Source organism: Pithys albifrons, chromosome 3 (genome assembly GCF_047495875.1).
Source record: "Pithys albifrons albifrons isolate INPA30051 chromosome 3, PitAlb_v1, whole genome shotgun sequence".
NCBI classification, from domain to species: domain Eukaryota; kingdom Metazoa; phylum Chordata; class Aves; order Passeriformes; family Thamnophilidae; genus Pithys; species Pithys albifrons.
This window is the reverse complement of record NC_092460.1, coordinates 79,144,807-79,172,594: the sequence shown is the minus strand read 5'-3', so window position 1 is coordinate 79,172,594 and position 27,788 is coordinate 79,144,807. Positions and strand designations below refer to the sequence as shown.

Genomic DNA, 27,788 nt, shown 5'->3' with positions numbered 1-27,788 from the left:
CAGGAGCGGGGGCGTGGGGCGGGCGTGGCGCTGGCCGCGGTGACGCCGCGCAGTGCCGGCCACTGGCGGTGCGGGAGGAGTTTCCCGCGGCAGGCTCGCGGTTGGCTGCGGCGCGGGGCGGCGGCCGCCGGACATCGGCCGGAGGAGGGATCGGGACTGCACGGCCGAGCCTCCCGCTGCCCCGCTGCCCGAGGTAGGTACGGCGCTGCCCGGCGCTCCCGCTGTCAGCCAGCGCTGACTGGTGCCCTCCGCTCTCCCTCGGCCGGCGCCGCCCGCTCACACCGCTTCTCCCTCTGTCCGCCGCAGCTCCCTTGCCTTCGCTGCCGCTCTCCATGGGATGTTTTTATCTCTCGCGCGTCGTCCCCGCTGGCGGGAGGCCCCTCGCCGTGGTGCTCGGCGCTGTGTCAGTCCCAGTGATGCTCAGGGTGGTGTGAAGCGCACCCGGCACTCGCGATGCGGGACCGGCGCCGTGCGGCCCCGCGGTCACCGGGGCGTGCAGGGGAGGGAGGCCGGGAAGAGTTCCCCAGAGTTGCAGGCTTGGAATGCTGAAGTTACTTTCACTTTTTCAACGGGATATGGGTATCTCTGTGGCTGAGCCTGAGCGCTCGCAGGGAGGCTTGCAGACAAACTTGTGGCCTGCCAGAGGTCACCCGGCTGCTTGCTCACTGCCCCGACTCCCACGCCCACAGTGCAGGGCAGTGCACTGCCGCTGGAAAGCGCTTCCTCTCTTTTTGTGGGACTCCTCTGTGGGAGGGAGATTTGTTTCACTGAAGGTTTGGGTATGAGGTGCAGTGTGTTGGTATGAACTGCTCTTAGTGTTATATTTTAGTATGCGGTGATAGTAACATGGTGTGTCAAGGCTTCCTCTCTTTTAAGAGGCATTGACATGCACTTTGAGGATCCTCCTAGCATGCTGAAAAGCAATGTCACAAAATTATTCCAACTTCTGTACAGTAACCTCTGCTGGTGGATATACCTAGCGATGGTAGGAAGACCAGACTTGGAGATAACGTAGATGACTGTCCTTCTGTTCCTGCCTTCCTTAGTGCCAATTTTTCTGTGTCAGCAAGCCTGCAGTTAAATAGGACCTCTTAAGTCTTTAGATGTATAGAGATTTTACAAGTGTGAGGCATGAGGACAAACAGGATTTTCCAAGTGATACAGAGATTCATGTAATTATCAGTTAAGACTGAGTTGGAAACAAAGTTCACATTTTTGAAAGGTCTAACTTTGAGATCCACATCTTTTAATTGCATAGTATCTGAAGTCCTTAGGCACCCGGATATTTGATGCTGGACCTGAGCAGAGCTCCTGCTTACAGCAGACCGAAGGAGTGGCACATATGCTTCCGTGGGAGTGAAGAGACAGAAAATAAAGGCATAATCCTCTGCAGTGGGCATCTGTCCTAGTGAAGCTTTTCCATTTTGTATAAAATTTGTATTAGGGCTCCTGGCCACACATAGGCTGACTGCTGAGCAGTAGTTAAGATCTTGATCTTATCTTCCATTTTTGGATTGTGTAAGAATTAGTTATGTAAAAATACTTAGTGTTGGTCTTTCATATTGGGCTTTCTGTTTTAATCAACTGCTTGCTTTATAGCCTGTGTTCTGCTTTCTTTCGTGTTTGTTGCTTCTGACTGTTTGTGATACAAGCCTTTGATAAGTACTTGACCTTTCTATGTTTCTAGTGGCAAATGAATACAAATGGTAACTTTAGGTTTCCAGCATTCTTTTTAAGCCTTGTAATTAAAAACTCAGTGCATTAAACACATCAAAAGCCTTCCTTTACAGTAGTAAAAACAGTCAGTAAAATTGAAAATTTGTCTGTAAGGATACCCCGCTAGACCAAGGTGCAACAAAGTACACTGAAAGTAAATTCATTTCTCACAAAAGTAGGGTGCAACTAGAGCATAAAGTATGTGGTTTGTGTTTTACAGCAGATGCTAAAGGAGACCAGAACTTTTGCACAAACATTATTTGAATATACATGTACATGCATTATTTTATTACTTTGTCTTTGCTGCCATCAGGCTTTACCATGCTCCGAGCCTTTAGTCACACAAATGGTAGGTGTGTGTTCCACCATGCTAAGTGTTGGCATCATCGTAAGTCTGTGCTGGCAATCAGGAGGGAAGATGTTAATGCATGGGAAAGAAGAGCACCTCTAGCACCAAAGCATGTTAAGGAGTTGACGAAGATGGGATATAAGGTCTTGGTGCAGCCGTCAAACCGGAGAGCCATCCATGAAAAGGTGAGGTCCCATTTTGAGAAAGATAAGCAAAACCATAGTTCAGTTATTAACTATAGTACAGAAAAAATAATACTCAAAGGCTATGCATGAGAAAACATATAAGAAAGAAAACATAAACGTGTAGACTTTGTTGTTAAATGAGGAATCATTCTGTGCTAGTAGAAAGAAAAAGGCGTAGTTTGTTTAGCCTTTTAATGGCACAGTGGTGGGTTTTTGGAGTTGTTTTTATTAATTTCTCGTCCTGTCATCAGTCTCTCTAGAAGTTCTAGGTGTTCTTGAAGTAGATACCTGGGATTTCATTTAACATTGATGTTTTTGTTTTCTGTTTGCATGAAGGTAACAACTCTAAAAACCCCTGTATCTTTTAAAAGAAGGAATCTGGTGAATCCCATTCTTGCTTCTGTGCCATTCCTCATGTAAAATGAAGAGAGGGGTTTTATTTTTTTCTTTAATGCTATGAGCTTCAGGACAGAGTGCTTTTAAAGTTCTTGTAGCAGCAAGTAATACTCTTCTGTTGGAAATTAAATAAACAGATAAAAATTGAAATGTAAGTAGGGAATTAGTGATCACTTGCACATACCACCTTTTAATTAAGGCACAGTGCTGGTTTCCAACAAAGCACAGAACATACTATAACATTCCTTCAGAAGTTGCTCTTCAGCTTGGACTTATACAATTTCATAGAATCACATGTCATCAGTCTTCAGTTTAATATGTCATAATTCTCTGAACTTATTTCCAAGTATTTCAGCACATTACAAAGGACTGTTTGTTATTGCAATACTATAGGATACTTCAAATTGAGTAAAATAACATTTTTGTAGTAAGATGAAGGATTTTACTAACAACGTAGTTATACTTTGGCCTTGTATAGTAGGATAATGTCATGGTAATTCAATTTTTTTACTTGATACCTCTTTATCAAAGAGATTTATGAGCAAATCACATGCAGTAACTTGTTTCTGCTTTGTAGAATTATCAGTTTTTCCTGTTAGTTGCTTTTATGCTGAGATCTGAATAGGAATAAGCACAGAAAAATTTACTTTGATTTTTCTTTTTCGTAGGAGTACGTTAAAGCAGGTGCCATTATTCAAGAAGATATTTCTGAGGCTTCTCTGATAATAGGTGTGAAGAGACCTCCAGAGGACAGATTAATCCCTAGAAAGAACTATGCCTTCTTCTCTCACACTATTAAAGCCCAAGAGGCAAACATGCCCCTCTTGGATGAGATTTTAAGACAGGTAAGTTGTGCCATAGTGAAGACCATTGGCAGTTAGCATAGGGTGGAAACTGAACCTGATGCTTAAGTGTGATCAAAAGCTTGCTGCCTAGTACAGCCACTTCTAGCATGTGCATTCCAGTAGCACATTTAGCTAACGAGGTCTGTTTTTAGTATCCTTTCCTGAAGCTGAGTATTTTTTGCTCAGAGAATCTTGTACTTGCAGTGTTACTCTGTTCACGTGCATAAGGCAGATGAGTTGTGAGCATGGTGTGCTCAAGAGTGCACAAAGCGTTGTTGGAAAGTTACTCAGCTGGAGTGTGTATGGGTTGTTACAGAGGAAGGCAGCCTGTTCACTCAGAAATGAGCAGCGTTTTGGCAGAGGGTATGAATGAGCTGAAGCATCTGGAGTGGCACGTTGGGGAGTTCTGTGCCAGAGGGCACAAGTAGTGAACAGACTCTAAAACAAGAATGCAATTCAAAAATTATGTTTTTATTTTTATACTTTAATCTTGTTATAATTTAATTGCTTTTCTTACCCATCAGCCTCTATCACAAAGGATGACAAAGGCATGTGAAAAGGTGGTTCCTGGGAGAGCAATGTGCCACTAACCGCATTCACTGACAATTTTAATACTCAGTTTGCTGTGTATTTTCAGGAAATTCGACTGTTTGACTATGAAAAAATGGTTGATCATAAAGGAATGCGAGTTGTGGCCTTTGGAAAGTGGGCTGGTGTAGCAGGTATAGTGCATAAAGTAAAGGCAGGCTTGCAACAAGTGACTTCTTGTAATAATTCTGGTTGTCTGTGTTTTCTAAATATTGAGGCTTGGAATGTGTTTTTACCTGCATTTTTAATTCTTGCTTTTAACAGCTTTTTTCCATTCTCCTCCTCTGATGACACTACATGTCAAATACTCCTATGGATTCCTGACAAATCTGATATGTTGTCTTGAAGTCTTGTTTGTCCATTGAACTAATCTGGAGCAGACTAAATATCAAGAGATCAACTGAATAGGTTTTTGGCAAAAAAAGCTGCTGTCAGTCCTGAGAGTTTTAACAATATCTGTTTGTCATTCTCTTGTGCATTTATACCCTTATTTTTGTGGGGCATGGTTCTCATTCCTTTCTGGTGAACTTTAACTCTCTTTCTTCAGGAGAGTCTATTATCTCCTTTGGAGTCTGGTGATGTGGATGCATCTCATAAAAGGATATCTAAGTATTAAATAATGCTGTAATGCGTTAAGGTGGGCCAAGAACAGATTTAAGGTCATGCACTGCTACTGAATTTCTCCTTCTCTGCTTTTATTAGACTTTCTTTACAAGTAAAGTATGAATATTTAAACATAGGAAAAAGATCAAGGATGATTTTAGGCTTCGGTCAGTCTCTTTAGATTCTAACTGTGCGTATTTGTAATTAATACTGATGGTCTGATTTTTTTTTTTTTAATAGGAATGATCAACATTCTACATGGATTGGGTTTACGATTTTTAGCCCTGGGACATCACACTCCCTTCATGGTAAGACTATAAGTGTATCTAGTTGTCTTTAGCAAAATGGCATTTGGGCATTTGCTGATTATCTCTGTTTGAATGTGGAAAATATCTTGATGGTTCTGTGCCTTTGATTTCAGCACATTGGGATGGCACATAACTACAGGAATAGCAGTCAGGCTGTGCAGGCAGTACGAGATGCCGGGTATGAAATTTCACTGGGATTGATGCCAAAGTCAGTGGGGCCCTTAACATTTGTGTTTACAGGCACCGGTAATGTTTCTAAGGTAAGAATTGTCTTCAAGATGGAATGCTATATTGTGGGTAATAGGAAACCTTGGCACTTGATAAATACCAGTAAAATGGGTTGATGGGTTTGTTTTGATTACTTGGACTTCACATTTCCTTTGCCAGCAAGAATTTTTAAGTACTATGAAATAAAACGTTTGAAATCATGCCTAAAAAGGCTGACACACTAACTTCTTATCATGAAAAATGGATCAAATCTTACTGCTCCTCTCTCCTTTCCCACCTGCATGATTTCTGTCTCACTCTCTGCCCACTGTTGACTCACAAGGTATGTTGAAGCACCCTATGAAAATATGGGGAAAATAGTAATTTTTTTACAATACTTGTGGAGTTTTTGTATCTGTTTAGCATTCTATTGACTTGCTGCACTTTAGAGCTATTTTCTGTGACATAGGGAAGAGGCTTACTCCTGATTTTGGCAACAAAGATCAGTTCACAAGGCTCCACCTATAAAGTGAAATCACTGACCACATAAATATGTTCTTTCTAGACAGAAGGATGGTGTGTTTGAAAGGCTTGTGTTTGTGATCACAGTTCATTGGAGAAGTTATCTGGTAGTTCTTGGCCTTTAGAACAGCTTGGTTGGTGAGGATTGGCTTCAGGAGTCTTCCCTAAAGAGAAACTGCTCCTCAGACTGGCAGCAGAACCATCTGTTGTGGCTGAGTTGAGGCCTCCCAGCTTAGCCATTAGAAATATGAACCAGGCATTGGATTGTGTGGCAGACATTCTGCAGAAGTGGGGAATGATGTAAATTTCTTGCATGTAATGCCCAGGCAGCTTGGTTTTGGGTAAGCGGGTGTATGTGTGAAACAGCGTGTACATCTCTGAAGATGTTCTTTGGGAGGACTGTCAAGTTGTGTGTGGTATTTTTATATTTGTTTTCAAACACCAAAAGAACAGTGTTATATTACATTTATGCTCTGCTTATTCTGCATCCTACTTCGTGGTTTCAGGGAGCTCAAGAAATGTTCAGTGCCCTCCCATGTGAGTTTGTGGAACCACACGAGTTGAAGGAAGTTTCCAGATCTGGAGGTATGCTGTGACAATAAAGTGTTTGAAATCACTGCAACCCTTTTTGTGAAAGTGTAACAACTAATTTTTTGTTTGTTTGTTTTTTGTATTTTGACTTCAGACCTCAGAAAAGTCTATGGGACAGTGTTAAGTCGTCACCATCACCTTGTGAGAAAACGTGATGGAATATATGATCCAGTAGACTATGATAAACATCCAGAAAATTACATATCTCGCTTTCACATTGATGTGAGCATCTTTTCTCTTCTTTTATGAAAGGTTTTCCACAGAGTGTTGGTACTTACTACACTTTTGCGTATTCATCATTCAAGAGAGCATTAACTTAAATGCTACACCAGATGCTTTCAGCTTCTTAAAGTACTAGATGAGAACATCAGGCATCTGTAACTTTCTTTGCAGGTTGCACCCTACACAACTTGTTTAATTAATGGCATATACTGGGAGCAACATACTCCTCGCTTGCTAAGTCGGCAGGATACCCAGAAGCTGCTCGTGCCAGTTAGATCTGCTGATGGTGCAACGGAGGGCTGTCCTGAGTTACCACACAAGTAAGACCCTTCATTTCACCTGTAGCAATTCTGCAGCGCAACGATTAATTTGTAATATTAGTCAGTTTCACCACAGTATCTAGTAAATTATTCTGTTTCTTACATTGTTCCTCTTCCACGTTTTACAGTGCCCCTTTGATTCTGCTTTTGTTCCTTCGTGCTTTGCAGTCTTGTTTTCACAGTTTGGAGTTTTTGGAAACATCACAGTATAAATGATTGACATGTGTTGGCTGAGGTAGTTCTGCCATTGATTCTTGTGCATAATCCAGTACAAACAGTGTCGTATCTGAGAATGTATCTACTGCACCAATATTGCTGAAAGTTTCTCTGCCTGAGCAGAGTTTTTGGGAAAGTTCTTCCTACCCTGTCATTCATCTTGTACATGTTCAATTAACTGTTCCTTAACACCTCTTATTTCTGCAGCAGATGGTGGAAATGCTTCACAAACCTGAATAGCTTTAAGAATGGAATGTGGGGTGCAAATCAATGGTTAGTCTCCTTTTAGTGTGTGTAGGAGACTGGCTCAGGCATGGATTTCGGGAGGACATCAAAATGTATCCTGCTGAGGAATCAGGTCTTTGTCTCTTCTCTGCCCACTTTTTACACATTTCTTTCTCAGGGCCAGGTTGAGAGAATTGGTAGATGGATAATGAATGAGAGGTGTTGGCAACACATGGTGTAGAGAGAGAAGATGGTGAATGAATGGATTCTCCCAGACTTTGACAAGTTACGCAGGAAATATTAATGCTGTTGATGTGAATGCAAATCTGATGACAACAGTAGAGTCAGATTTCTATTACATTTCATTGTTTGTGTTTTGTTAACTTCTAAAGTGGTTAAGATGAATGAGGTTACAAGTTGGATAAATTTTCTCACATTTCTTTAATTTCCTGTTCACTTATGGTCTTTTATATCTATGTTTTTAGTAACTTTTATAATGCTCTATTCCATTGTCTCTTTTGTTTAATCACTACAGACTTCTGGCAATATGTGACATTTCAGCAGACACTGGAGGATCTATAGAATTTATGACGGAGTGTACAACAATTGACAATCCCTTTTGTATGTATGATGCTGACCAGCATATTACTCATGACAGGTGGGAGAACCTGTATTTTTTATCACTTTCCATTGTAATTTGTATAGTGAAACATTATACTGAAAAATCATTTGTTTAGAACACTTCTGAAAGGTGCTACCTTTCAAGTACCAAGAAGTAGTTTAGAAGAGCTGTGTTCTCTCTTTCAGTGTTGAAGGTTCTGGGATCCTGATGTGTTCCATTGACAATCTGCCAGCTCAGCTTCCTATAGAAGCAACAGAGTACTTTGGTGATATGCTGTTCCCCTATATTGAAGAGATGGTAAGGTCTTAGGTGTCCAACAAGAAGGTAAAAGACTTGGGCTTTGGTCTGCTTGTTTGTTGCTTTTCTGGTCTCCTGTATGTTTTCAAAAAGAATCTGCTGTAGAACATAACTGACGTCATACTTCAAAAAAAGAAAAAAAGCTGTTGAAGTCAATCCTTTAAAACACAATGTGAATGAGACATTAATGACCTGGATGTATTAGGGATTTGTCAAGAACACTTTCTATAGGCAGGGAACAGGGTCTGGCGAGTAGGTCGTAGACCCTGCAGTAGATGTCTAAGTCTGATTTTTTTGGGCATTCAGCAATCACTCGCAGTCAGACTGCTGTTTGAATTCCTGTATTTTCCAGAAGGTCAAGTGACACTGTGACCAGAAGAATTTCAAATTTATAAGATATTGATATTGTTCCATGCATTTAAGTATTGCTTGAAATCTTAATGTTTTACTTTGAAAAATAATGGGTAATAAATTACCTGATTTGAAATAACTTGTCTCAACAGCTGTTATCAGAAGGCTCAGAACCTCTTGAAAAACAGAATTACTCACCTGTTGTTCGAGATGTAAGTTTTGCAATTTGTCACTCTCATTGTCTTCTTCTGCATTCAAAAATATGGATGGATAAACCCCTCAAAATTTGTTTCATATACTTTCAGGCAGTGATTGCATCCAATGGTTCACTGACACCAAAGTATCAATATATCCAGAAACTGAGAGAGAGCAGGTAATGTATAACTTTTTAAAATCCCCCTTGTCTGCATTCTGTCTCCCCTTTTGCATTTATTTACTCTTGTGTTTCAGTGGAATGCATCTATATTGCACTGTGTCTAAATCTGATACTTGATGTTTTGCTTATTTCTTCATGCACATTGCCTAAATCATTAACTTGTGTTGATAACTTATATTGAAGTAGAGGAAGTGGTAATTTTTCTTGAGTTATGAAAACTCTTTTATCAGAAAGGGACAGAAAACAAACACATGCCGGTATTACTCTGTTACTCCTTGCCCTTTTGAAAGGAATGTAACACACAGCCATTTGAAAGGAATGGCTGAAAGCAAAAGGCTCTCAAATATACCTTGAATCGAGTTACATCTTGTATGGCTCAAGTGCTGTGCTGTGTGGCATTGTTCTGTGACTGGATGTACTCAAGAGATTTTGTGAGACTCTCAGACTTTTCATTATATTCCTGTAGCTACAGCTTTAGCTACCACTTCATCCAAACACTGTCTCAGTATTTATCTGCCAGAGGTAGCATTAAGTGGATCAAGGTAACAAAAGTATAATTAACATGGATATCCCTTCCCTTCCCCTTGTTCCCTTCTATTAACAAACACCTATAGTTTATCTATGAAAAATGTTAATATGACAATAAGTGGATACCTCTGGCTTCAAGTTGGTGGTCAATGACAGCTGCACTCTACATCATATACAAGTTTAAATTGGTCTAACTGTAAGCACTGTATGAATTATGCACTAAAGATATAATGTGTTGATTTCTGCATCCCAACCTCTCTGATTTCCCTTGGGAGTTCTGTTATGAACTTGTGCATGATGAACTATTGGTGCATTTTCAACACAAAGTAACATGCTGTTTGAGTCTCAATGACTTTAGCTCACACTGATTTCTGTTGTGTGCTGTTTGATAGACACTGTTCAAGAGGTTCTCAATAGCCAATTTTCTTCTTCCTCACACAGCATGATGATCTTTTTTTTTGCTTCCTCCATAATTGTTTGCAGTGATCTAGATAGATAGTGTGAACTACCATGAGAATCTGGAGACTTCACTCCCAAGGGGGGTTTTGTGGGTAGAGTTTTGATATTTCTGCAGATCTGTGTGTTTCATGTGATGTTCATTTGTTCATTGGTGTTGTTCACTTAGCTGTCAGAAAAAGGGGACCTGCTAACAATACCCTTCTTTACTTTGCATATTTTGGAAAGGATGCAAATGAAAGCAGGGTTTTACTAGTTAAGGTGTGATTGTTTAGTTAGAGATGGGCTCTTGTTCAGAGCCTGTAGGAATTATGTGCCTTGTTATTACTAGATGGTCCTGGATCAGATAATTAGGAACTTGACTCTTTGTCTTAATAGAGCTCTTGGTTTGTAGACTTACTAGAACATGCTTCTTCTGTTAATCTTAGCAACTTACAGTTTCCTTCTGTGTGGTTTTTAATTTTGCTTGTAACACCTTCTAGGGAACAGGCTCAGTCGCTGAAGATGGGTGGTGAGAAGAGGGTTTTATTGCTCGGATCTGGCTATGTTTCTGGCCCTGTACTTGAATATCTCACTAGAGATTCCAACATTGGCATCACAGTTGGTATGTAAGATTTTGTTTATTTTCATTGCAAAACTATGTCTTACTGAAACCTGCTAATGTGGCAGAAACTTTCTCATAAACAAGGTTCTGAGAACAGATAAAGAAAACCTTTATTATGCACAGCACAAAAGGACTTTGTAGCTTTGTGAGCATTTTGGGTTTCTGTAATTGATTTGAAAGTGACATAGCCACATTAAAAGTTTACTGTTTGCATGTGTAACTTCTAGGGATATTAGAAGTGTTTTTCCTTCTAACCTGCTTTGGGCTTGAGATTGTCAGTCACTTTTGTTTGCGATTGACTGTGTTTTCAACCTTGCACAACAAGAAGATGAATATGTTTTTATAGACATCTGTATGAGTGAAATCTCTGCTGTTGTTATAACCAGTGTCATGGTGGTAAAAATTCAGACACTGACCTTCCTGTCAACCCCACCATGCCTGCTTGTTTATTCCTCTGTTTTGGTTTTCTCTGTAGCGTGTTTCAGGCTGGGTACCTCAGTAACTGTTTTCTGTACCCTCAATGATGACTTCATCCTAATTTTTTGACTTCCCATTTAAAACAAGGGTTGTATTGCCTGAAAGATACTTTGCCGGGGAGTCGTTTCCCATAAAACTTACAGTTTTATTTCTGTTGATTTTTGTTGTTGTGTTTTGGTTTTTTTCCCTTCATGCTGTTTTCATACTCGTCTGATTTTGCTACCCTTTGTGGTGATAACCATAGAACTTTTAACCCCTGGGAGAAGATTTACTAGGAAGAAAAGGGGAACTCAAGGAAATCTGCACCCCAGTTATCAGCACTGTCTGAGACGGTGAACAGGGAAGGATTACAGCAATGTGCAGTGAACATCCCCTCATCAGTACAGAGCCTGCATCTAATCCTTGCAATACAGTAGCAGGAAGGGAAACCAGGTGAACTGGAAGATCTGTTTTGCCAAGCACTGAGCAAACATAGCAGGTGCCTCTTATCTGGGTGGCTTAAAAACATGCAGTTTCTAAAGCACACACACACACACACACACACACGCACGCACGCACAAAAAAAATGCTCAGAAGAGACACAAAGATAGTACTTGCTTAATATTTGACAGCAGGCAAGTAGGTGCAGAAAGCACAAAATACACATCATAGTGCCATGTTTGGTTTCCTACTCTTAGACTACAAGACTTGAAATCCAAATAATGAAAACCTTAATTGTTAAAACTTCATGTAATCAACTTTTAGTTTAAATTTGTAGATGATTTTGTCTGGCTCTTTTTTCTAAGCACAATTTGATTAGTAGGGTATGCAGAATCACCCTCCAGCAATGTTTATTTCCCATTGACTGTAGAAACGCCATAGGGAACTAAGGCCCCAACTTACAGGCACAGATGCTTTTAATTCTGCATAAGCCTGTGCCCCACCTGCTGCTTTCTTTGGCCACTCCTTTGTCGTGGTTGTGTTCTCTCTGTTTTGTGTTGGCAGCATGGTGAGCTGGGGCAGGAAGGCAGTCAGATGTAGCAAATACTGGCTGAGTTATGCGGATCTCTTTTTCAATTCTGCTTTCTTTATAATGATAAGTGTTGATGGCTTTTAATTCTCCAGAAGCCTGTGCTTCACCTCCTCTCTTCTTTGGCCACTCCTTTTTCCTGGTTATGTTCTCTGTTTTGTGCTGGCAGTGTGGTGTGGGACAGGAACCCAGTCAGATGTGGCAAATACTGGCTGTGTTATTGTGGGACTTTTTTCAGTTTTGCTTTCCTTATAATGGTAGTAAAGTGAAGGCAGGCCGAGACTGGATTTATCCCATTTAGTTATAATATTATCGTATGCATGATTGGTAGGACTTAGCCATAGGTAAATGTTAAAACTCGTCAGATTGCATCTGGGCCTTTTAGTCATGTTTAACGTAAGCTAAAGCATAATGTTTCTATCTTTGTTATGTTAAAAACCAGTGAATTATGTGAATTGTTTTTACTTTACTCTGTTCTTTGCTATAAATAGGAATTCTATTAAAGTGTATTGAAACAGAGTTTCTGAAAGAGTTCTTTTTAAACCACATTTATCTATAAATATATGGCTATGTGGAATAAGGGATGGAGTAAGTTTTTCTGAGCACATGTTTGTTTACTAAATCTGTTAGTTAGCTGTGTTCAACTTGCATTTCATCTAGACCTTGAAACTAGTTAATGTTTTCCTCTCTCACTTAAACAAAGCACAGCCTGAAAAAGAAAAGTATAATTTTCCTCTTTGGGCTTTTCCCTTTCATGGACTTCTTGTCAGCTTCTTGCTTTTCACTGAAGTAGTCTGAGCTTTTGCAGAAATAGTTACTACCATAAAAACCCCATTTGAATACTTCACTGCTGCATTTATTTGGCCACGTTAGAGAAATAACCATTTTGGAACCAGGTGAAAATATGTGCCACAAAGTGACCTAAAATATTTTAGGTCTCAAGATAAATTGTCACACTGATAGAAAATGGTTGTTTTTCAGCAGGATGATGCTAAACCAATACAGTTTACTTTTGAAACATGTTGGGCATGCAGTTTTTCTGCTGCAATCTTCCCTCAAGGATGAGTGGAACACAATATTCATTAAAGTGGGAAAGAAGGGAGATAACTTGTAGTTTTGTGTGAATAATCTGTGTTGATTTAGTCTGCTGATAGAAAAACTGCAGTTAAAACTTTTGTTACGTATTCCCACAAAGCTGCTAATAGGTTACAAGTCTTTTCTCATACAACTTAGCAGTGAGTAGTTCTTTGCTTCTGAGATTAAGTACTCTTTGTAGATTCTTATTCTTGACTTGTAACTGGTCTGACACTGGCAATTGATAATAAATTGATAGTAAGTAGGGTGCTGTATGCCTGAATTCTTTTTCAACTGTTAGCAAGGAAAACATCCATTCAACTGTTTTTCTTTGGGATGTATAGCACAATTATATATGGGCGTGCTTTGGACTTATCTTCATTTTCAGGTAATGGTTTATGCATTTTACTTTTAAAACAGTATCTGTTATGAAGGAGCAGCTTGAACAACTGACAAAAAAATACAGCAATATTACTTCCATTCATATGGATGTCCTTAAGCATGAGGAAAAGCTGTCCTCCCTGGTGAAGAAACACGACCTTGTGATCAGGTCAGAATTCTGTGTAAAGCATGATAGACTCAAAACTAATTCTTGTTGCATCTTTCTCCTAGTTGAGTGACCTAAATCAATAAGGTAACTTTATTTTTACTGGCCAGTTACTGGTGTCATATTTGTATATGTAAGTAGCTGTAACCGGCCATTGCCTTCTCATGTAGCATGTCATCAGGACTTTTAAAGGGGTTTTGTCAGCTGCGTCTTTTTGGAAGTGTTCACTGGTTAGGCAGACTCCCTTCTTAGTGTGAGGGTCCAGTTGCATGCACAAGCATAAGTTTCCCTGTGATCAGATTTGCATGTTTACAAGAGGAGGTAAAATTCTGACACCTTGATCATTTCTCCTGAATATCTCATTAAGAAAGAATTTATTTCAAGTATTGATATAGGGAAAGAAATTTCTTTACAGTCCTTGCCATTTTGTTTCTTTTGCCATGGATGTCTTGAGTGTTGTTTCCATTCCATGTAGAGCATGCTTTTCATGTACCTCAGTACATACTTTTCGGTCCTTCAGCAACAGCTTTGTAATGCAAGCTTTCTTGAGGATGGTTTTGCAGCCATGTCTGTTTAGAAGGTGGCTTTGGAAAGAGGTCAGTGGTTTGTGTTTTACAGAGAAGTGTGACAAAAGATGCTGCTTCAAGAATGACTCCCTTATTGTTCGGTGCCCTGTTCTGAGTGCATACAGCGATGCTGTCCTGGTAGGGTAGCGCTTCATTTCTGTGGGTATGAAACTGCTGAGGGTGTCACTGATTTTATGAGCTGTTACTTGAGCTCTTTTATAGGCATTCAAAAAACATTTGTGACTGTCTTTCCAGTGACAGCATAAGTAACTGGTTGAATATTGATGTTGCATAATTCTCCTTCATTTGTAGTTTGCTGCCTTATTCAGCACATCCTTTTGTTGCTAAGAAATGTATTGACAACAAAGTGAACTTGGTAACAGCCAGCTACTTAACACCAGCTATGAAAGAACTCCAAGAGAGGTAGGTGTGACAGTAGCATCTCCCTGGTGTTGCTTTCTTCTTCAGTGCATTATCTGAATATCCTGCAGTCTGTTACACTTGCAACACTTGGTGTGATTTACTGTTTTATGCATTCTTTCTCCTTTCCTTTCTGTACTGGAGGACTAAGTACCTTTCCCCAAAGGTGCATGTGGCAGAGTGGAACAACAAGTGTATACCCCAGCCTGGTTATACTAGTGCTTTAAACACTGGACTGTGCTTTCCTGCATGCATCATCTTATTTCATGTTAATGTGCCTTTTCCTCTCCCCTCAGACCTGTTGGAATGTTTGAGCTGGGCTGATGCTCAAATTGAGCAGCTAGGCTGTCCTGTTCTACCAACAAGTTTGTTTGTCATCCTTCACCTTCCCTTAATAAAAACTCATTCTTGGCTTATTAAGTAATCTCCTTCTTCATGCCCTTCTTTTGGATAGGCCCACTATATTATTCTCAAATCCGTGACAGCTCTAACTATTCTAATGTTTCTGTTGTCCTACTTATTGTGTGCCTGGAAGTTGTTTTGGGCATGGAGCTTCATCTAGATGCTCCTCTCAGTCATGGTATTGGGAAATCCAATGTACCTTCAAGTGAGATGAGAATTGTACATGCTGTGTCTTTACAAAAGATAAACCAGAAAAAGCTAGACAGGTAGAAAACCAGTGTTGCAGATGGTGTGGGAGATTTAGGGGCCTCTCCTCCCCTTCTTGCTGAGGTCATGGCATGCTCTCTGGAAAAACAAAAACAAAAAAACAACAAAACCCCACACTTCTCCTTTGTCAAAACACAAAGTGATTTTGAAAATAAATCCTCAGTTTGTGATGATAAGTGAGCTCCTCTGGGAGTGCAGGAAACTATTTGAAAAAAACCAAGAAAACAAATATGTTTAATGTGGGAAAGTAGGTCTTTCAATCTTTCTCCCCTGCAGGAGCTCTTCAGGGTAGTTGCGACTATCTCTGTGCTGCTCTCTGCATTACTACCTTCCTGCATTATAGCACTGTCCAGAAGAATGTGGAATATGGAGTAGCTGTTGGGAATTTCTTTTTCCACCAGTCCTAGGTGTGGCAGTGAAGTAAGATAAACAAAGGTTAGAAGGCTCTTAGTTGTCACTGTTCAGGTTTTAACATCTGCTGCTATTTTTGCTTTCTTTTTTTTCCCACAAGCTGCAAACAGAGCCCAGAATTTACTGTGCAGAAGGTTCTCTGGACCTTTGTTGGACAGATTTACAGAATAAAAGGCCAGTAATAGTGTATGTTCTGATGGCTCTGTGTTTCTGTTATTTTCAGTGTAGAGGCTGCTGGTATTATGGTTGTCAGTGAAATGGGTTTGGATCCTGGTCTTGACCATATGTTGGCAATGGAATGTATTGACAAGGCAAAAGAAGTTGGTGCTACGGTAAGGTTAGCAGGTCGTGCATAGTTCCACCAAGATTCTGTTAGTAAAGTTGTTCTTTTAACCCCAGGTGCTGTGTAACAGACTCTGGACATTTTACTTTCTGATGCTTGGAATTTGGTAACCACTGTTTCAGTTGGTCAGGCCATCAACTAAGATGGCATTTCCTCAGTGTATGTTGTGGTTTCCTTTCCTTTATGGACAGTGGCTTCAGTGGGAAAGCTTGACACTGTTGCTCAGTGGAGTTTTACTTTCCCCTGCCCATTGTAGATTCTTCTGATTTGGCCCTTTTGGGCATAATGTCAACAGAAATTTTAAGAACTAATGGGGATTCTGCAGGGTAGTGCTGTACTAGCTGTACTATTTGCATCCTTATCTGTCTTCTATTTACTGTTTCTTTCCTGTGGATAAATCTCACAGGTTATATCCTACACTTCTTTCTGCGGTGGCCTGCCAGCTCCGGAGCACTCTGACAATCCTCTGAGATACAAGTTCAGCTGGAGTCCACAAGGAGTGTTGCTGAATACAGTTCAGTCTGCTACGTATTTAAAAGATGGAGAGGTGAAGTAACGTGAACATTTTTATTTAAAGCCAGTCAAAGAAGGTGGTATTGGGCTAAGGAGGGAATCGGGATTTGTAAGGTGCTGTGCTTACTTTCAAGCTGGTGGCAGTCAGGTGCCTAAGCCAGTTGCTTGGTCCTGTGTTTGGAGCATGATGGTGACTGGCTACCATCAGCTTAGTTCTTATTTACTATGTGGAAACTGATTGCAAGGAAGGAAGGTGTTCTAATGACTAAAGCCCTGGTCTGGAGTTGGTTTTCTGGGTTCAACTTCCATCCCAGTTGACCGGTGCTTTTGCCACTGAATTTTCCTACCTTTGGCCCTGTGAAACATTGTTCTACTTGCTTTTCTGTCTAGTCATGGACATAAACCAAACAGCTTCACTTTGTACTGACACAGTGTATAGCAGATCTCTTGATTTGTTTTTCTTTTGGTGCAATCTGTAATACTGGGTGGGTTTTGTGAAATCATTTTGATGTGTTTTATATATGCTGTGGTTTACTGTTTGTGCAGCCTTTCAAATGTCGCTGCATCTGTTTTATGGAAAGATTGTAACTGATTTGTGCAAAACTATTGCAAGCCATGATCACATTTCTGCTTGCTAGTACTGTCTATTTCCACTGTCACTTGCTCAGAGTAGTTACTGCAATTGTCAAGGAGACTGCCTTGTATCACCACTGCATAGTTTAGCTAATTTCCCAAACTCTTTTATCTGCAAAACTTAGAAATATTTTGAAATATTTTATTGTAACATTTTCTTGCTCTACTGTTCTTATTGGAGTAAGAAAGGAGAAATTCAGGGATTGTAGATTGGAGCATTATTTAAAAATCAACAACACATAGTATAAGTTTAAGATGAAAGGGTTTCTTGGAAAATGTGAAAGTATTTCTAATTTAATTCTGATCTGGTTCACCCGTTGCTAGGAAAAATTAGATCATGCATATGAATGATTCATTATGAGAGCACTAGGCAAGCTTGTCAATAAATTCTGCAATTTTTTCTCCTTGCCACTAAATACTTATCTGTCTTTGACCCTTGTGTAGGATTCTTTCACGCGTCTGTCTTGCCTAGCATACACAAGATCTTTTGGCATTGCTTCAGGCTTCATTGCTTTACTATTTCTTCTAGAAGTAAACCTTTCCCCTTTGCTCTGAAGTCAGAAAATGAGTTTTTATTGATGCTGCATAGCAGATCTGGGCATTAGCTGCTTGAAGGAAGCAGAGTTGAAGGTTGTGGCTGGGAGTGATAATAGAACTATTCAATGTCTTTTTTGTTTCCCTTCAATGGCGTGTTCTCTCTGTGCATTGTAGCCTCAAGTAAAGATACACATGGGCAGCAATTTTATATCAGTTTGATATCACCTGATTTATTGTAATCTTTAAAAAGAAAAGAAACAAAACCCCACCATTCTGTTTGTATTTGCCTTCTCCCCCCCCCCCCCCCCCATAAAAGCCCCAAGATAAAAAATGGTTTGACCAAGAAGGAGGGAACCTGTGGGACAGAATCTCTCTTCGCAATTTAGGTTGCACCTTTGTTTGCACCTGAAACAACATAAAAGATGTTTTTTCTGGTTTTGAGCATACTTAACTTTTTGTGTTCTGAAATAAATTGAATAAAAGTGCACCAAAATAATATTTTCTTACTTACTCTTTGAAAAACTTTAGGTTATCAATATTCCAGCTGGAGGAGCATTACTGGATTCTGTTACTCCGATGGATTTTTTCCCAGGATTAAATCTCGAAGGTTTTCCTAACAGAGACAGTACAAAATATGCTGAGCCATATGGTATTCAGACAGCTCGCACTTTATTGAGAGGCACCTTAAGATACAAAGTAAGTTGTTGATGTCTTTATTAACAATTGTTTTCCTCAAGAAATGAATGTTGTAATTTCAAGAAAACTCTGTATTTAAAATGCAGCCTTTTATAGCTCTACACTTCCTATTTATGAGCTCTCCACTATCCCAGTTGAGAGATAACTGAAAGCACTTGCCTCATTTTTTAAATGTGGCTTTACTTGCTGTATTTAACAGGTGTTTGTTGCAAACCAGAAAAAAAGTTTTACTGGTTTTAGACAGCTGATCAGTGGGCTTGCATATTCTGTATTTGTGTTTCTTTTTTATTCTGGCTCTGTATGTTGTGTCACATCAATAGAAGATTTTTGAAAAACTAAGTAATTCTGTTGGGTTTGTGGATGTTTGATGTGTTTTTAAGAATTGATCTATTCTCTTTAATTTGATAAAAATTTGAATTTACAGATTATTACTTACATTCTCATGAAAACCATAATGTAAAAATCTTACAGAAAATTATGGTTTTCCGTGAAGCTGAGAAAATTTTTCATTCAGTAACTAAAAATCTTGAATTTGAGAAGCTCTATAATTTTGGCCAGCTAAGTAAAATGTTAAGAGATAACTGTGTTTTCCTTCTAACCGACTCTTTTCCTTTTATTTGTTAGGTGCACAAAGCAGAATCAAAACATACTCTTTTTTCTTTCAGATTTCCTTTTATTTTTGTTATTTTGTCAGTTAATATACATTTTGAAGGAATAAACCTCAAACCATAATGAAAGTTTGAAAAAGCTTTTGTGGATGTTTTAATGTGTCTATTGAGTTAAGGTTTATGTCAAGGTTTAAGTTACTGTTATTTGTCCATGGCCTGAGGAATGTGTGTGTCCTTTCTGTCATAGTTCCCCTGTTGCAGTACAACAGGATTTTTTCTTTATTTCTGTGAGGGAGAGAGGCTTGCTTAGCAAAAGAGGATGGAAAGGCCAGTGTGGGAGAGAATAAGGGTTACAACTTGAAATAGCTCTCTTTTTGTCAGTCTAGATACAATCTCTTGTTCAGAAGCTAAAAATATGTGGAAGGCATCTACCTCATCATGAGCTCTTAATATGACAATGTCTATTCTTCCATTTGGTGTCTGATAAATCTTTCTTCTTTTCTAAAAGTGTTAGCACAAGAAACTACAAAAATGTCAGGGTGATAGGACAGATGGTTGTCAACGTGCTGCAAGAATGCTGTTTCTGTGGTTGATGCTGTTTTCTTAACCCCCAAAGCAGGCCCAGCACTTTGGGTTGGTGTGATGTTGGTGGCAGTTAAATGTCACCCTGACATCCGATCTCATCATATCTTGGAAGCTCAGCAGGGTCAGCCCTGGTCAGTACTTGGATGGGAGACCTCCTGGGAATACTGGGGGCTGTAGGCTCTAGTCCTGAGGACTTCACTGTCACCGTCCAAGCTCGCTTGGCCGTAGCAGATGAACCTTAGGAGTTAAAGGGTGGGGCCAGTTCCGCACATGCTGTGCCTCAACTAAAAAATCCACTGTGCAGGCTCGAAGGACACACCCATGTGGGTAGAGCCCTTCCCAAATCTTTGTTCGTGCAGACGAGCCATGATGATGATGTGTGGAAGAGCTTGCCATACCTCTGCCTGTGTGGTGCCTATATGCCAGCACATAGTACTGAGCAGGCCCTTTGCACGTGCTGCTGTTTGCAGAGCAGAAAGTAATCTGTTCAGTGTGGCGGCAATCATCTCCTCAAAGTGCCTTTTAAAGATCAAGTTTAGGTAGCTAATGGAGTAGATTTAAAAAATGATGTCACAGAAGGATCTCATTCAAGGCCATCTGAGCTGGTAGCCTAGTGCTGGTGGAAGTGGTTCCTAATTATAATTAGTCCTCTTTCAGAGTGCTTTTTTCCACCATTCTGCTTTTTTAGTTTCTAATCACTTATATGTAAGTGTTTTCAGGTATGCAGCAGTGGTGTGGGAGTGTTAAGGGGATACAAACAAAAATAAGCAGAAATCAGTTGAAACTTCTTTTATTGTGAGACTATTGCAGCCTTTGCAGTTCCTTTTAAATAGCATTCCACTGCTGTCCTGGTAGTCTCTCTGATACTCTGATTTCTTTAAAATCAGTGTATCTGATCTGATCTGTGATACAATCACAGTGGTGTAAAACTGGGGTGAGCAGAGTTCAGTGTTGGGCTCTTTGTATTTTGTAGCTTGTTTACAGGCCAGCTGGCTGATACACCCCTGTCTGTAGTGGCATGCAGGAGTTTGTACTAGCACTGGCCAGCTGAGCCCTTTGATCTCAGGAACCAATGGTACTTGCCATGAAAGTATTGATGGAAGAATAAGTCATTAAGAGGGTATTGAAAAGTGGGGGAGGGTTGGAGAGTGGCTGGGAAGGCGTTGCTCTGCGGCAGTAACCCTACTGGCATCAAGTTATTGTGGTTGACTTCCCAAGAGAATAATGTGTAACACTGCCATGGTTATGTCACTACATTCAAACTAAACAGAAATACCTGTTTTTCAAGTGTTTATTATATTTAATGATGTTACTCTTTTATTTCAGGGATACTCCAAAACCATGGGTGGCTTTGTAAAACTAGGATTAATTAACCCAGATCCTTATCCTTTGCTAAGCTCAACCACACCACCTCTAACCTGGGTGAGTTACTCTGACTATTTTGCCTTCTGTCCTCTGTTATGTTGATGATTTTCCTATTGCTCAGCTTGAGGGTACTTAGCATGGGCAATCTTGTGTTGCATCCTGATCTTCTCTGATTTTTATTCCTGGAAATTAGAAGACTTTCTTCATCAGGAATGTAATACAGTGCTGGAATAGGTTCCCTGAGAGATTTTGGAATCTCTGACATTGGAAGCTTTTAGGACTCAGCTAGACAAAACCATGGCCATATTTTTATGAATTGTCTTAAATTTTCTGTTAATCAGAGTCTAGCCCTCAGTGCTGTCAGTTTGCAGTGTCCATATTGGTACTGGTCATGATATTCAGTGTAAAAAGTAAGAGATCCTGCATACAGGAGTATATTGAATTTTTTCATTCAGTTAAAACTCTGTACAAGGATTTTTTTTTTTGTCTTCTGTTATGCTGCTTTTCTGTCTTGATTTTGGGTGCCTCATGTCAACTTTATTTCAGCCAAGACATGACTGATGTACTGGTGTTATATTTGACAATCAACATTTTGGTTGTCTCTGTGGAGAAAGCTGGGAATTTCGAATTTCAGTGTGGGGTGAAGAGAGCTTATTACTTGTCAGGTCTGTTTGTCTGTATTGTGAGAAAAATTTTCTTCCATTTTGCAAACACTTGAGAGAATAACTGTTTATTACTCAGGTGAACAAAATTCAGATTTGTCTTTGTGCTTTTTTAAGCATTAATCTGGAAAAAGACACCAGGCTTGTGCTGTGTAATGGTGTGAGGACAACACAGAACTTTTCTGATGATGTCATTCTATCCAGTTAAGAATGTCTTGAGTGTTCTCGGAACCAAGAAAGCAGAAGGTGAAGAGGGCAAAGTCTTGCTTGTCTCTGACTAACATACAGCATTTCTCATCTTCCCAAACACCAGGAGTTTTTGGGTGACCATGTGGGAATTCTTTCTTTTTTTTTTTTTCTCCTGAGATAATTTTTGTTGACTTTCAATTTTAGAGTTGATATTTTCAAGTTTTCTTTGCGAACTTGGCTGGAATTTCCAGTCCTTCGCTAGCCTTAATGAATAAGTATACAGTGTTATTTAATCTGTGAAAATAACTATAAACTCATTACTCTCACTGCAGACATCATCTCAGCAATTTTTTGCATCTTAGTACTTTCCCTTTATCTGCCTGGGAAGCAGAAGACATGGGCTGTCATGAGCTTCTAAAAGGACCCTGCAGTTCTTGCTTGCTTTATACCTTGCTCATACATCTCTTTATTATCTGTCTTGCTGTGAATGAAGCAAGCAATTAGCATCTAAGTAGCACAAAATGGCCTTCAGATATGCACAAAAATCTTAAGAAAGCTCTTTGGTAATACTCCCAGGATTGCCAGAGCCTTGTGCATCGAATCAGTCTGTTTACTTCATTTTCAGAGTGACATTTTCCCTCTCTAGATCAACTGAAAGTTGTTGTATCCTTAAATTCCCGACTCTGGCAGTCTCCAGGTGCCTTCTCTTTCACCCTAATGTCCTCTTAGTGTTCCTTGTTTATGCAGATTTCTATGTTCTTTCTGTACTGCCCGAGGAAGGGATAAGACTAAAAAACAGGGGGAAGCGGCTGCGGGGTGCAAGGTGTTTTAGGAAAAGATAAGCTCTCTTCTCATCTGCTGTGATTAAAATTCTCACACTTTCTTACTTTCCCTGGACACAGACACATACCTGTCTTGTCAGAAGTCCTGAATTTTAACTGAGCTTAGTGAAGCCACGGATTTTCAAAACCTTGACTGAAAAGGGATGGGAACAGATGTCAGGCCTTCATGAACCTTTTTTCTTTTAATGCAGAGAGATCTCATGTGCAAACTGGTCGGAATTAAGTCATCTGCTGAGCACCATGTTCTTAAAGAAGCTGTATTTAGCAAACTGGAAAAGGACAAAAGTCAGCTGGAGGCAGTGGAATGGTAAAAATGATCCAGTGATTTTTAAAGTTTTTATAAAAAATTGGAATTGTTTGGAATTCTAACCATTTTGGCCCATGTTGAGACTGTTAAACTAGTGTGCCCAAAATGCTGGAAATTATAAAACTGAAATTAAGCTGTTGATAATCAATGATATAAGACTTTCTTATTTCTTCTGCCAGGCTAGGTTTATTGGGAGATGAACCAGTTCCAGCAGCAGATTCCATTGTGGGGGCTCTTGCAAAGCACATGGAGATGAAGCTGCCCTTTGGTATGTCAGAAATTCTTCTTCATGGGTTTGAGTGGAACAAGTCCATATCTTTTATGAGCTGTAATTGGATTAGTTTGCTCACTTTCATTAATAAACCTTCATGTAAGGTTTTTTAATGTATTGTGATTTCTTTGCTTTCCCAATTTATCCTTTTTTTTCCCTGTTACATTTTTAGTTTCATCTTAATATTCTGTCCTCCTTTTAATAGTCCTTGCCTTCAGTCACTTCCCTCATGTACATGCTGTGTATGTGTAGTGCCTGGCTCCTCAGAAACCTCATCTTGATGTGACTGAACTACAAATAATGAATAGTTTGTGTGCTTTTCTCTTAGGCACTGGAGAGAGAGATATGATTGTTATGAGAAATGAAATAGGTCTCAGGCATCCTTCTGGTCATTTGGAAGACAAATTTATTGATCTGGTTGTCTATGGGGATAATAAAGGATATTCTGCAATGGCTAAAACAGTAGGATACCCCACGGCTATTGCTGCTAAGATGGTTCTAGAAGGTAAGTGGCGATTGCAATTTCAGTAACAGTATTTCAACCCCTTGCATCTTCCTGCTGTAGAAAACAGGTGTATAATGTTTCTGAACTGTATATATATATATATACACATATATATGTGTGTGTGTTTTCAATTTATCAGACTCTTCCCGTCCCCTTTACAGGAATTTTCAATCTGCATGTTTGGATGTTCAGTGACAACTCTTAATTTACTACTTAATCCACAAAGATATAAAATAATTTAATCTTAAATTGGTAGAGAGGAAATCTTTAGCATGATAAATTACAATTGATTATGCCACAGTGAAAGAGGTTAACATACACCTGTGCTGAATGAACTGTCTACTTGCTGGATTGACAAAATTTGAGACTTACCTTATCATGTTGTATATATATAAACAAGCAAACTTCCTGGTCATCACTGTGTTGAAAGAAAAAGTGTGATTTTCCTGTGTTTCCTCTTAATAACTTTGTTCTTCTTCTGACTAATTGAAATGAGCAAAACCATGTTTTTGGTTTTTTGTTGTTGTCCTTATTTTAAAAAATCCCAGCAAGTCAAACTTTTAAAGTTCAGATGCTTTTCACCTAGCTACACTTTCACAGCTCTATGAACTAAGTTCAAGCTGTGTATGCCACTATGTTTCAAGCTTTTTTTCCCGTATTTTTTGATACAGTACTGATACTGTGTGAGAACATAATGCCAGGATTGATAAATCTGCATGTTTAAATATATGCAAAAAGAAGACAATGAAAATTTACATCATTGCATATTGATCTCTGAATTTGTGCTGGATTGCCCTTGACTGACTGCCAGACCCAGCTGCTCTTTCACTCCTCCTCCTCAACAGGACAGGGATAGAAAACAAGATGAAAAAGTTCATAAGTTGAGATAAACATACTAGTTACTGTCATAGGCAAAACAGGCTCAACTTGGGAGAAAAATTATTTTATTCCTAATTAAACCAGGTTTAGATAATGCAAGAAAAAAGACAAAACAACTTCCTCCTGGCTCCCTTTTCCTGGGCTCAAATTTACTTCTCCATTCACTTCTCAGCATCTTCCTTCTCTCCTGAGCAGTGCAGGGGGCTGCAGAATGGAGGCCTGGGGTCAGTCAATAACTGCTTCTCTCTGCTGCTCCTTCCTCATGCTTTTCCTCTGCTGTAGCAGGGTCTTCACCATGGGCTGCAGGGAAATCTCTGCTCCAATGCCTGAAACACCTGCTCTCCCTCCTTCTCCAGCACTGGTGTTGCGGGGTTTTTTGCCTTACTGCTGTTCAGTGTTTTGCCCTTTCTTAAATAAATTTTCTTTGAGACACCCCACTGATGGCTGAGGGGCTCAACTGTGCCCTGTGATTGGAGCTCACCGAGTCCAGCACAGCAGCCTCGACCTTGCCTGCAGAAGCCTCACTCTGCACTTGCCAAAGCCTTGGTAAGTACACCTCATGGAGCTCTAACACTGGGATTTTTTCTACCTTTATTTCAGGTGAAATAGTTGCCAAAGGCATGGTCGTACCCTTGACAAAGAACATTTATGGACCAATACTTGAACGTGTTCGGGCAGAAGGCATTGTATACAGTACTCGCAGCGTTATCAAACAGTAACTGGAAGCAGTAGATTTAATCAGGTTTTGGCTTTTTGTGGTTTCACCCTCACCCCTCCCTTTAAGAATCTCAGTTTGGACCAGGTAAAGGCAGCACCTGCCGTTTCATACACAGATATCGCCTTCCTTAAAACCAGTCACCTGGCTTTGATGTAGAAACTGTGGGTAGTCATGAACTGTGGTATTTTCCTCTTAAAATTCTGAAGCTTTCATGTACATGTTTCAGCATCAATCAGATCTTTCCTTAGATATTTTCTACAATATCTTGGAAGGTTTTTTGGTGGTTTTTTTTGTTGTTGTTTGTTTTGGTTGGTTTGTTTGCTTGCTTTTTTTTTCTTTTAGTTAATCTTCTAAGTGTGTAGGGTTATTAAGACAAATTTAACCTGAAAGAAAAATCTGTTAGTGGATTCTCTTTTGGTGGAAAATTCTAGTTAATTAATTCCATTGTTCCAAGTTTAATTGTTCATGTGGTAAAAATTGTTGAGAATAATGGAGATGAGAGTGATACTTAAAATTTTGTCTGATTGTTCCTTTAACTGTATTTGTGACTGTTTTCACAATGACAATATGCAAGAAATAGTTTAAAAATTCTGCACTACTAGCAAATAAGATCCTGTTAAATCTTGAAAATGTTGAGTTCTTAAATATTTCAGATTTAGATCTTAATATTTTTTAATCCCTTTATAATGAGTGTAAATTTAGATTAATTGGAGGAGGGAGGGAGTTTAAAGCAAACTTCCCCACACACACTTTCTTGTTACAGGGTGGAAGCTTCTTGCAATATGTTGAAATATCTGCTGTTTTGTGTTGCCTTGTGCTGTGGAGAGAGCACATTAGCATTTAGCTCAGCAGCTAGGAAAGGCATTCTAACACTTAATGCAGAAATACAACAGTAAACGTGCTTAGAACCTGCTCCAAATGATGTTTACTCTTTCCACTTACACTGTGTGCCTTGTCCAGGTTAAGTACTGTTACAAAGGGAATAGATTGTGAAGTATATGCAGCTTTGAAATGCAGTAGGATTAGAGGTTTAAATTTCCACTTTTTAAGTTAGATTCTGTCCTTCTGCTATGAGGCTTTTCAAGTGTTCATTTGGGAGCCTACACATACTACTCAGTACAGTGCCATTTTAGACTGATGGGAGTTTGCCAGTGTGCCAGCTCGCTTGTGGCTGAGTGCTCTGCTGCACAGACATGCCAACCCCTGTCTAGCTGTGGTTCAGTCACATCAGTCCAGAATTGAACTTTAGCCCAAGTGCAGCTTCTCTGTAACAAAGCAGCAGTTACTTCCTTCCAGTTCAGGGCTGCTTCTCTCGCTTTTGCTTAGGGATTTCTGCACCACCTTGCAATGCAAGCATGGCCTAGACTTCACCAGTTAGGTCTGTGAGGTGTAATGCTTTGGGCAGATAGTATTTGCACTAGTAGCTGTGCAGCTGCCTAGAGCTTCCCTTTTCTAAAGCTGAATACTGATGCTGGAAGTTGTCTGCTTTCAACTTTGCTCACAAGCGCACTTTGCTGATGAACGCACAGCCTTTTACCTCCTGAGAACCATAGTGCTGTAATCACCGTTCTGAGGGAATGGAATTCCAGGTGTTGTTTTGCACAGTAGGAAAAGCAGCCATAACACAAGTTTTGATCCCCAAATTTTGCTACTCACGATTGGGATTTTCTTTGTGTAGATAGATGCAATGAAGTAGCAACTGCAACAGAGTGAGGTGAAAAGAGCCAAAGGGAGAAGGAAGAATGAAGGGCAGAGTATTATTGTCAAAGAGAAAGACTTTTTATATTGAGCCATTGAGTGATTTCGTAATGTCAAATTTGGATTCTGTTACAGTACCATGCATATATCAAGTGAGATGCTGTTACAGTGCCATGCATACATCAGACAAAATCCCAGCTCCCCAAAGTTGCTTCCCTTCTCACAGACCTTACAGGCTGTTGGTCTGTGGTAGGGCTGGGATAGGCAGCTGGGATGGATGCTGTGACTGTTCTGCTCTCTGCTGCTTCCTCCTTCTCCAGGGAGATTAAAGGCCTACAACTAAGGGTTAATGTTATACTTGTATCTGCTGGTACCTTCCAGTCCAGTGCTTGGTAAGACCAGAATTTTGCTTTAGAATTCTCTGTTCCCTCCCTTAGCCCACAAATACACAACCTCGGAGTTGTGACTCTGTATCTAATATATTTGGAGCACTAAAGAATGAGCACTACAGTGTTTTCTTTGAGAAACACTGCTACTATTTTTGAAACCTTTTGTATCAGAATATATTGCTGTTTCCCAGTGCAATGCTGCATTTTGTTTTCTATATTTAGACTTAAATGAATTTATTATTCATCTTTTTGTATGAAGATTATACTTCTCACTTCTCTTTGCATATTACTGGAAAGATAATTGTATCTAATGCACAAGATTGCTTGAAAAATAAATCTGAAATCCTC

The 27,788-nt window shown here is 39.7% G+C and overlaps 1 protein-coding gene across 3 annotated transcripts; it reads left to right on the top strand.

The window, feature by feature from the left end:
- Positions 1 to 85: 85 nt before the first annotated feature.
- On the top strand, positions 86 to 27,788 carry AASS (aminoadipate-semialdehyde synthase). Of its 3 annotated transcripts, none has more exons than XM_071552493.1 (24): positions 86 to 193; positions 2,030 to 2,250; positions 3,315 to 3,491; positions 4,129 to 4,213; positions 4,923 to 4,990; positions 5,104 to 5,250; positions 6,226 to 6,304; positions 6,405 to 6,532; positions 6,704 to 6,852; positions 7,829 to 7,951; positions 8,101 to 8,212; positions 8,716 to 8,775; positions 8,869 to 8,936; positions 10,406 to 10,527; positions 13,508 to 13,637; positions 14,513 to 14,623; positions 15,924 to 16,032; positions 16,450 to 16,590; positions 18,255 to 18,422; positions 20,942 to 21,037; positions 22,865 to 22,980; positions 23,160 to 23,248; positions 23,580 to 23,756; positions 25,236 to 27,788. In XM_071552493.1, exons 2-24 carry the CDS (start codon positions 2,038 to 2,040, stop codon positions 25,352 to 25,354), a joined length of 2,787 nt encoding a protein of 928 aa, XP_071408594.1. In that variant the 5' UTR covers positions 86 to 193; positions 2,030 to 2,037; the 3' UTR covers positions 25,355 to 27,788. The 3 variants fall into 3 exon arrangements, with proteins under 3 accessions (XP_071408594.1, XP_071408592.1, XP_071408595.1); XM_071552491.1 differs by having other exon boundaries at positions 151 to 197; XM_071552494.1 differs by lacking the exon at positions 86 to 193 and adding an exon at positions 317 to 403.

What these genes read in the sequence shown, in the direction of transcription:
- AASS (XM_071552493.1), top strand. Translation starts at nt 2,038, where the DNA reads ATGCTCCGAGCCTTTAGTCACACAAATGGTAGGTGTGTGTTCCACCAT. An exon ending in CAGAAACTGAGAGAGAGCAG is followed by an intron (nt 8,937 to 10,405) that starts GTAATGTATAAC and finishes AACACCTTCTAG; the next exon opens with GGAACAGGCTCAGTCGCTGA. An exon ending in TGCTAAGATGGTTCTAGAAG is followed by an intron (nt 23,757 to 25,235) that starts GTAAGTGGCGAT and finishes CCTTTATTTCAG; the next exon opens with GTGAAATAGTTGCCAAAGGC.